The sequence below is a fragment of the Wasmannia auropunctata genome, unplaced genomic scaffold (genome assembly GCF_000956235.1).
Source record: "Wasmannia auropunctata unplaced genomic scaffold, wasmannia.A_1.0 LD336067.1, whole genome shotgun sequence".
Classification (NCBI taxonomy): Eukaryota; Metazoa; Arthropoda; class Insecta; order Hymenoptera; family Formicidae; genus Wasmannia; species Wasmannia auropunctata.
In genome coordinates this window covers 412764-423334 of record NW_012026823.1, presented here as the reverse complement: position 1 = coordinate 423334, position 10571 = coordinate 412764, and the positions used below count along the sequence as shown (strand labels likewise).

Below are 10571 nucleotides of genomic sequence, written 5' to 3'. Positions count from 1 at the left end.
GATCTATTTTCAATTCCGTTCTGTCATTTCAGAGAAATTTTTACGATTGCAATGTGTCGGGAATTCCGACCTTCCAGCATCGCCTTAAGGCATTTCTTAATCTTGAAACAAGAACAGAACAGATTATTTTTACCGACCTAAGATTTATTTTAACAAAAAAAAAAACAATTTTGACTTTGTATTTATTTGAATAAAAAGTAGTACCTGGTACAAAAATGGTAAAAATAATATAAAGTACAAGATAATAAAAATAATGGTCTGTATTAAAGGAATAAAAATTTGTTTTAGATAATACGTGATGGCAAAAATAGCGTTTAGATGATATGTAATGGCATTGAGCGAACACATTAATTGGTGAGTCAATTCATTCATTATACATGTATAACTGGTTTTATTATCATAATTAGAAGATTTCATTTTTATTGTCTTCTAAACAGTTATCTCATAAATATTATTCATATTATTCAAGGTTGTTTGAGGTTTCAATAATTTTCCTTTCTTTTCTACATTTATCCACAAGGATAGATGCACAAAATCATTTAAATTTCAAACAATTTTTATCACATACATCAATGCTTATAAAACTTATAAACTTATACAAATTATTTTCTCTGTTTATGTGTAATGATAATGTTTTAAATTATATCAAATTATTTTTTATGTAATACGTATACAGTGTGAAATATAAAAAAATTATGCAAACTTCTGTTTTTTTTATTAAAACATCAAATTTGAAGAATATTAAATTTTCTAATTAATATTATGTAAAAAATACATATAGGAAATTCTAAGGTTGGAAAATAACGTGTTATCATTATTTTTTTCCGATAACAATCGTTACTTTTTTCTATTTATAACGGTAACAGAAACGTCGTCACATTTTTACAGCAATAGTTACGAATTCAGTCGTTTACTTTTACGAGTATCATTACTTTATAACTCCTTAGTATTTTTATATCTTAACTCGATATTATTATTATTAAAAATTAGTAAATAAAAGGCAAATAAAAGTGCAGCACGGTACTTAGTGTGCTTAAAATTCTCAAAAATGTACGTATCATATTATTAAACAAATAATTTTACATATTTGTCGGACGTTTTGGCTGTATTTAAAGTCATTTAGAGTCATCTTTAATGAAATTGGAAGAAAAAAGATAGAGATGTTTCTACATTCTCTGGTACAGGTTGAATCATTATTCAGTTGTACATTTCCAAAACTATCACTATGATTGACAAGTCAAGTGATAGTTAACACTAGTCTATATATAACAAATAATTATTTAACCATAATTATTAAAAAAATTGAATACTAGATGTTTTCAAAAGCAGGAACTCATTATATTGGTTAGGAGGCATGAAATCACGATGGTTAGCAACACAAAAAAGTACAAGATAAAAATTCGAAATCCACAGTTATATTAATAAAAAAAATCAAAACAATATTACATTAAGTCAAACGAGTATCAGAGCATCAAAATTAAAACAAGTGTGTGTGTGTGTGTGCGTGTGTGTGTGCGTGTGTGTTGTCAATTAATCGTTCAAACTGTATAAAGATTGTTCGCGTTGATCGTATTATTCTTGATTAGATAGAGAAGTACAAATATTCTGTTTACATAGAAATTTAACTATTAAAAATGTTTTGTGTTTTTCTATCTTAAGCTGCATTCTGATAGTTGTTACTAGTACTGAAAATCTATAATATGTATGTATGTAACGCGAATATAGATTTTTAGTGGCAGTGAATACGAATGTACTCTTAATAACAATCTTAATGTTTAAAAATAATGTTTAATAAAATTTTCGATAAAATTTACGTTTGTGCACTACAATTTATATTCTTATAAATGTAGTCTTATATATATGTTTAAAAAAAAAGAAAATATCAATATAAAAAATCAGAATTATTAGATAAGTTTAATGTAAAGAAGGGCTTGCTATGTAGAAACTAATTTAGAGTTTCAAATTTTCGTATTAATTATTTGATAAGATGTCTCAAGATTTAACGGACAGACTGCAAGAGCATATTCTAAGCGGAAAAAAAGTTTATATGAAGTTTGACTAGAAATGCTTTATTACAAAGTTATAAACAAATATTGAAACAAAACATGAGATAGGAAAGATGAGATGGCTTTTCCATTGCACAGAATATGAAAGTATATTTTGTATACTGAAAAATCTAATGTGTTTATCTTATGTGTATATTCCCGTCATATTTACGATTTTTAATCGATTCAGCATTATTTTATAAATTTTGTAATAAAATTTCTAGTCAAACTTCATATAATCTTTTTTTCTTATTTTTATTTGTAGAATATCCTCCCGCAGTTTGTTCGTTAAATCCATTTTAAATTCTAATATTTTATTTTAGCATTACAAAAAACTAATAAAAAAATTATTATTATTTCCTGAGTAATGAAAACAGTATTGATATTTTTATACAGTAACGTTTTTAATGGAAAATTCTATCGCACGCAAAACATTAATCACGAACATAATTAATAAATGATAAATATTCAAGATTGAAATTACTTCTCTGACTGATAATACTCAATATAACATTAAATGAAAACGCAATCATCTACTTTCTGTTGATATTTTCATCAGAGCCTGTATTTACAATAAACAAATAAAGATTACGTTTTGATATTCATTGTCAGTGCTGAAAAATCTATACCTATAGTATACGTTTTGTGCACTATAAATTTTTAACACTCTGACAGTGAATATCGGAATGCAATTAAATTTGTCAATGAAAAAAAATGGCAAAGACTTTGGAAATTTTACCTGTTTTTTCCATCGGATTTGCCCAGTCTGCCACGTTAGCCACATCATCTTCAACGTGAGCAAAGCCGACCACCAAGCATATATAGACCACCATAGCTCGTATTTCTCGTTTATAGTCCCGTTCGCTAGCATTGTCCCTGGCGCGATCACACTGTAGACCTTATCTGCTTAACGTTCTCTCCGTGTCCACGGGGAAAGCCGGCGCGTTACTGGCTATGTACTCTTGTCTGAACACTGTGCTAGTGAGGGCTATTAGCAATTCAAATGCATGAAACGGTGATAAGTAATCTGATTCTACTTTGATGTGGATCACACACTTTTTGCAACGTCAATGAAGTATTAACTCTCAACAAACAAATGTATTGTAGGTATACTCTTGTCACGCTCTCCATTAAAATATTTAAAAATTTTAAAAAGCCAATTATAAAATATTAAGCATATTATTTAACACGTTATTTAATACGTTTTGAATTGACTTCTTAAAAATGTTTTAAATATTATTTAAGACAGTTTGACGAAATGGACCCATCAATACCTTTTTTTGTTGGAAGTTAATACTTTACTGATGTGACGTAATTCACTGCGCATGTGCGAAAAACAACTCACGTTATAAGTCCCAATACCATAGACATTGTATACTATGCATTAAACTGCTAACTTTCTTATTTCCCGTGCATAAAAATTGCCTTCACAAGTTATGTATTTACATATATACATATATGCGCGACGTAAAAAAGAAAGATAACATAATCGTTGATAATATTAATAATGTTGATATACAGTCGAAGTATCATAACATGAAAACATCAAGCATCGAGCATGCGCAATAACATGTTTTATAATTTTACTGAAATGCACTGAATTAATTAGGATGTATGTACTGCTAGTAATGGAATCTTAATTGTCGTTTACATTATATAATGTAAATAAATATAAATTTTCAGTATTACAACAGCAATGCACAACATAACCTCTCTTAGCTTACCATTAGCGTCAGAATGGTCAAGAAGTTGGAATCTAGAGATTCAGATGCGCAATAATTTTCTGCGCAGATACTCGCCGCGGTGCTCGACGCTCGACGTTTGCATGTAATTGTACCTCAATTAATATGTATAAAAGCCAATTGTAATTAAGAATCACTGAGTGAGTGCTCACTGATCTGTTTTGTTCGCAGAACTTATAAAACTCTATGGCTTTATTTGCTGAACGAGCTCAATCTAATGTGTAAGTTGAGCGGGAAGATTTAAACACAATATTAAGCATTCGTGTCGCGAGATACACATATTTTTAATTAAAGTAGTACCTATATAGATTGGTTGTAAAATATGATTTGCTATCAGTTGCAATATCTTATCAATAAAAATAGATAACTTTATTTAATAAAATTATATATGTAATAAATGAGAAATCTTGAAAAAATCTAGTTTTAAAAAGAAATTCTTAAGATTTTAAATTACAACGTTTTTCTAAGTTTTTATACAATTAAAGACACACACACACACACACACACAAACACGAAAATATTCAGAAAACAATAAAAAAAATAAGGAAAACATTTAAATTATGATTTTTCGTGAAGAAACAATTTTTTCTCAATATATTGTGTAATAATTTTTTGCTGCGACAATTTTATATATATATATATTTTTTTTATTCTATAGAACAGCGCCCAGTAAGCAAAAAATCATTATTACGATATTATAATATCATATATAATAAACAAACAATATTCAATAACAGGTAACGTTTTTAAATTTATTATATTTAACTTGTATAACATCATTATGATTATAAACAAACTTTACACTGGTTTGAAAGTTTTAATATTGTTGTTACAAATATCATATTGTACTTATGTTTTTTTTAACATTTTGGTAATGTTTCTCAAATAATATTCAATAAATGATACAATCTGATGTTCGTGTCAACATTGGTACATAATTATCGTTTCAATTATACCATGTTTTAATTATAACATGTTTTAAAAAAATTTTCAATATTATTAAAAATACTATTACCATTTAGCGTTACGACCGTAATAAAGACGGGAATCGTCAAGGTTAAAATTGTTTAAATTGTGAGATGTGCGAAATACATTTAAATGTCTTTAATCACGACTCAAATAGTACAATGTCTTTAGTCAAAAGTTTTTATATTACAAAAATCTTTAGTTTCCCGCGTTACAATAATTAATAGCGCGCGTGCGATAGAATCATTTATTACGGATGTCTCGATATTATAACAGGTTTAAGGTACTTACTCATAGGCGCATCATTTGACGCGCGCGTCACGCGTCATAATTTATAATAATCTTTCTTTGTCGGAAATAGTTTCAATTTTTGATCCTCAGGTCCTCACAAGAGAAACCTGCATGAACTTTTGAACAAAATTTTTTATTTAGCAAAAAATTTGGCGACAAATACGATGACGTTTTCGCAGTTGGATAAATTCAACTGTAAACGCGTCAAACGCGACAGTGTTGGAAGTTACTACCCAGGCAGAAATAATCGGTCCATAGACTTCGATTCGACGTTTCTAGACATTGCTTTGTTGTACAGACATTGAATCGAAGTCTATTTGTGCTTGGTATACTTAATCTATATAGTTATTTCTCAAATGACGCGTGCGTCAAATGACGCGCCTATGAGTATATAGGCACCTTTAATCACGTGGTCGATCTTAAATGAAAATGTTAGCGATGTTTTACGTGTACGTTTCACTCAGAAATTACTGTTCATTCGTACAGCCAATTTCTCGCTCGTTATCTCCGGCTATGCTAATCAATCATAATATTTTCTTTTTCTTTTGTCTTACTAAGCGTCGCGATTTCAAAGTCAACGTCTCTAACTATCCGTTGCTCGTTCGAAATATTCGTCGATTCTCTCGTTACAGTTTGTGTGCCGATCCGCGGGCATTATTTGCCTGTTGTCTTATTATAAATTACAAATTATAGTTTGTGGCATCTATAAAATGCCACAATAATACATTTCGTTTATGTTCATATCTTAGAGCCTCTGAGTCGTTAAAAAATTACTTTATTAGAACACGGAATGTAAAGAATCTTTTATAATATTGTGTCTTAATTTTATCTATCCTATATGGTTTTTTATTTATGAGAAATATTTTTCTGCCGAATTCATTTATTGGCAAAGCCGTGTACTGTTCCTGGATGAGCGATTTTAATATCAATTTGTTCAATGTTGTTTCAACAGTGCAGCAATATTAACAATTAATATAGAAAAATCAACATTGATTCGACATTGAAAAGTATTCCCACTTCAACATTATTCGCTAATATATTATATTTACGTTTAATAAACATGCTACGACAACATTATAAAAATAATTCAAATTATGTTTTCAAAATATTTAAGAAATTTTTAAAGGCTATGTTATTATAAAATATTTGTATAATATTTATATAACATAATTTACAAAATATTATGCAAAAATTATGCTCAAAAAATATATCTAATATCAACATTAAAAAAAATAAATTTAATGCTTCTTGTTTACTAAGTGAGTTTTCTTGCGAATTTGAAAATTTACATATTTATTACTTAAACAGAAATTTTGAAATGTTTATTTGCAAAATTGATATACAGATTTTACAATACATAGTATTTATGAAATATTTAACATTTGTCGTTGCTATCTGTCATTAACAATTTGCAAACTGAAATTGTTTAAATAGTCTGTATTATTATATTATTGTTTACACAGTTTTATTGTGACAATATTATACAATAAATGGATGAGTTAGTGTCGTCTTACGTACATTTATTATGAAAATCATACAACTGAATAATCTCATATGTAAATATCCATTCATATCATTATGTGCCATTTTTCTAACGAAATTTAATGGAAGTTGTCGTTTCACTTTGCAATAATTCTTTTGTCATTTTCAAAACAAGGAATAAATTTAACGTTATCATTAAAAGTTTATATATAGATTACAAACGCCATTGCGCGATATTACTTTTTTTTATGTTCGACATTCTCGATACCCAGATCAAATCGTTTCCGAGAAAAAAATCTGTGGCGACGATGTTCGTTTCTTTCCACCACTCCTCTTGAAACTTGACAGTGAGATTTCGATTAACGGAATCGGCCATCTGCCGAAGTCCACCAGATAGATTAAAGAAAATGTCTAATGGGAATGGCGTCAATTCCGCCATTACCGCCCACAATGGATTCTGACTATTCTTGCGTTTCTTTGATCCTAAAATCTCTTCATCCAAATATTCGAACAACCCTTCCACAGTTTGCTGATTGCCCCATACTTGCGTCAAAGGCGGCCACAGCCAGTCGTATTCTAAATTAAAAAGCGGAAATTGTTATAAACAATTATTAGCTAAAATGTTTGAAAGAATTATGTTAACGAATTAAACTTGCGAATCGCAAATTTATACAGGTTATGATAAAATTTATTTACCGTTTACTGTGTGCTTGTCGCCATAACAAATAATTAATCTCTTCCCGCTGGTCCAAATATCGTTTAATGTCGGCCCCAAACCTTCAATCCCTCTGTCTGGCTTCAAGATTAAGCCTTCAAATTCTCGATGTAAAATTGTTAGTAATTTTCGATGTCTGTTTGGCCTACCTTCGAAGCCCACGGGAAATCTGTTTGTTAATTCTTACATTAATTATTATTACAGATTTCGAATATATTGTGGAGCATACTTAACGTTTTTATGGTAAATAACGCTGAATGTAGCATGCAAAAATAAAAACCAGAGAAATATTTTCTATTATTTTTATACATTAATAAATGTTAGAAGCCCAATTAAAATTAATTTTGGACGAGCTATAACTTAGTTATGTAAAATAATAATTATAATTTGAATAAGACCGCCTATTAATTATATTATATATTTTAGTTTTTGCAATTTTCTTTAATATAATTTCATAACTATTTATTCGAATTTTACAGTCAATAACATGAATTCAATTTACAATGTACGTGCTCTCGTGAATTTAAAATGTACAATGCTTTAGATTCGCGGCTATATTTCGTCTGACTCACCTATGAAAGTCCATAATGACAACTTCACCCCTTGCCACATCCAGAAAGTCCCTCACATCCTTTAAGATCTCCGAAAGAGGTGTGATGCGAATGACGTCGTGGTTGACCCAGAATCTATTTATATGATTCCCGTCCTCGTCAAGTGCGGTACCATTTGGTATCGACGGATAATATCCAACTCTGATATCCAGATATCTTATACCATGTACTAACTGCGTCCAAACGTCACGATCTTGTGTCAGCAAATACCGCTGAAAGGCGTCCCGGCGCGTCAGATCGCCGTGTTTGTAACAGCCAGAATTGTGTGTCCCAGGTATCATCAGGCTGCCGATTGGAAGCATGCCGATTTCCCTTCTTTAGCAATACAGAGAAACATTGTTTGTACTAATAGCAGTCAGTTTGCTACAAAGAATTGCGTATGATTATTACTGCCCGTTAGATTTGTAGTAATAAAAAATAATTGTAATACGGAAAGAGCGATTTTGCTGAGAAATCCTAAAAGTTAATTATTAGATATCTACAGATCTGAAAATATAATAATTTTGTAAAACCATCAAAACAATTTTTTGCGACATTGCTTATTAGTACTGAACTTTCCAATATAATTTTTTTGGGTAGTCTAACAAAGTTATTTTTAGATTTATATTCAGCTAAATTTTAGGATCTTTCAGCAAAATCGTTCTTTCTGTAAAATGTTATATTTACGTTACATACATAAAAGATTACACATATATTACACATATTAAAAGCTATTTGTAATCACAGATTTGTTTACAATTCTTCGAAATTTTCTATACATTACACATTTCATTCTCATTTCACATTCTATACATTACACAGCGACATTTCTGTCGCTTGATTTGTTTGATTATTTTTGCAGCATAAAATGTTTAAGGAGCATTTTCAAAGTAAAGGGTTAAAACGAAAAGAACGATTTTGCTTGATATAAATCTGAAAATAATTCTTGTAGAATTATCAAAATAATTTTATTAATTGGAAAGTAAAATTGATTGCTATAGAATATCAAAGCGTTTTACAGTAATGCTTATCATCTTTGAGTTTCTAACAAAATTATTTTGATGGTCTAAAATTATTTTCAGATCCAAATTTTTTTATCTTCCAAATCATTCTTTCCGTGAAGGGTAAATTATTTTTTTTTAATTTAAGAGATATATTTTTATTTGAATCTTTAAACATATATGTAAATATATGTAAAAAATTATAGTACCTTAAATCATACATCCAAGTCGGCCAAATCTGCAAACAAGACATTGAAAACATGTGACCATCTTTGTAAAGGATTGCATAATAATCGAGACAATGTGATCCTGGAAGGGTCGCTCCGTCCTTCGTGTCCCATCCTCCTGGTAGCGACGGACGACCGACTGTAATATTTGTTCTATAGTATCCCCGGGGATGTTGTAAAGAAGTCAAGATCAGTTCAGGCTTGATCATTTTGTCTGGAACAAATAGGATCCGTGGTTGTACCGACAAATTTTTTGGTATCCAAAGTTCAATAGCTCTACGGAGAAAATGTGATAAGGGATGGATGCGTTCGATTTCACGACGATTCATTCTGTAAGATAAATCGGATTGGAAACGATTCAAAACTATCGAGGGATTCATTTCGAGCGGATCAATGTTTTCAAATTGAATGCGATAGGCGGAAGAGGGACTTAGCGAACAAGTTTTAACGACGGACTCAAAACGTTTCAACGCGCATAAGCTAGTGATCTGTACTAAGCAATCAATGAAACGCGAAAGCAAAATAAGCTTATATATTTTAAACTTTGTTGATAGAATTTCTGTATAAGGATAAATAAAAAGAATTTTTAATAAATTAAGATAATAATTTTATCTATAGTGATTACAAGCTATTGTCATGTCATAGCGTGTGTTTTGTAATAAATTATAACGATAAATATTATATTCTTAATACAGTAGCTAACACGTAAATAAAATAAAAGAGACGCGTTATAGTTTTTCGATTCTAACCGCTATCTTTGGCAGAATACGATACACAAGAGAATCAAACAAAATTTATTACTATGTGCTGCTAACGGGTCAGCAGTGAACACCTTGATCTGGGTATCTGAGTATCTCATGCCCGCCGGACAATCAAATTCCCAATTCACTTCTAATTCGGCATCGACCACTTTGTCGCTGGCAGCGATTGGTCTCCACAGAGAGGAAACCGTGACCCACACTTTTCCACACTGCCCCGCCAATGCTGAAAGAGAAAACAGGAAAACATATATAGGTAAATATATATAGGTAGAAAAACACAATACGAAAGAGAAGCCAATTACGTATATCTCAATCTTTATGCTAGAAAAAAATAATTATTCGCGCCTTTCAAATCACACAAGTCTATTTTACGTGTGATATGTGTTCTGCGTGTGATTTTATCAGAAAGTTATAATCTATGCTAAATGTACCCATCACACTACATGTTTTGTATTTACTAGAATATATATCATTAATCAATTATCTTTAAATTATATAATTATATATATATATATACACTGGTCCAAAATTAAACAAAAAATTAAAGGATTATCTGTTCTATCCTCTAAAAATAGGTAAATTTCAAGATAGAGCAACTTCGTTAAAAATTATCGTAACGAGATTTTTTAAAAAGCATTTTATAGCTTGAAATCTTCGTTTTCAAGTTGATATTTTAGAAAATATACGATTAACTGACTTTTTTTTGGAGTTGTATTCATATAAATGGAGATATAACAAATCGCAAAATTTT

General features: G+C 29.8%; 2 protein-coding genes across 6 annotated transcripts in view; both read right to left on the bottom strand.

Moving 5' to 3' along the window:
- The window catches only part of LOC105450236, an 11506-nt gene extending 7537 nt beyond the window's left edge, over positions 1 to 3969 (bottom strand). Inside the window, exons 1-3 of one of the 3 annotated variants that reach the window (XM_011689985.1) lie at positions 3770 to 3969; positions 3391 to 3631; positions 2785 to 3033 (exon numbers count right to left, since the gene is read on the bottom strand). In XM_011689985.1, the coding sequence (XP_011688287.1) occupies positions 2785 to 2916 (132 nt within the window). In that variant the 5' untranslated portion in view covers positions 2917 to 3033; positions 3391 to 3631; positions 3770 to 3969. Of the gene's footprint in view, positions 1 to 2784; positions 3034 to 3390 lie in introns of all 3 variants that reach the window. The other 2 variants (XM_011689984.1, XM_011689986.1) reach the window with 2 other exon arrangements.
- A 2523-nt stretch (positions 3970 to 6492) lies between these two features.
- The window catches only part of LOC105450235, a 7470-nt gene continuing 3391 nt past the window's right edge, over positions 6493 to 10571 (bottom strand). For all 3 annotated transcript variants that reach the window (XM_011689981.1, XM_011689982.1, XM_011689983.1), the window contains exons 3-7: positions 9861 to 10043; positions 9042 to 9273; positions 7814 to 8167; positions 7223 to 7410; positions 6493 to 7102 (exon numbers count right to left, since the gene is read on the bottom strand). In XM_011689981.1, coding sequence (XP_011688283.1) covers positions 6741 to 7102; positions 7223 to 7410; positions 7814 to 8167; positions 9042 to 9273; positions 9861 to 10043 — 1319 coding nt within the window. In that variant the 3' untranslated portion in view covers positions 6493 to 6740. The remainder of the gene's footprint in view (positions 7103 to 7222; positions 7411 to 7813; positions 8168 to 9041; positions 9274 to 9860; positions 10044 to 10571) is intronic.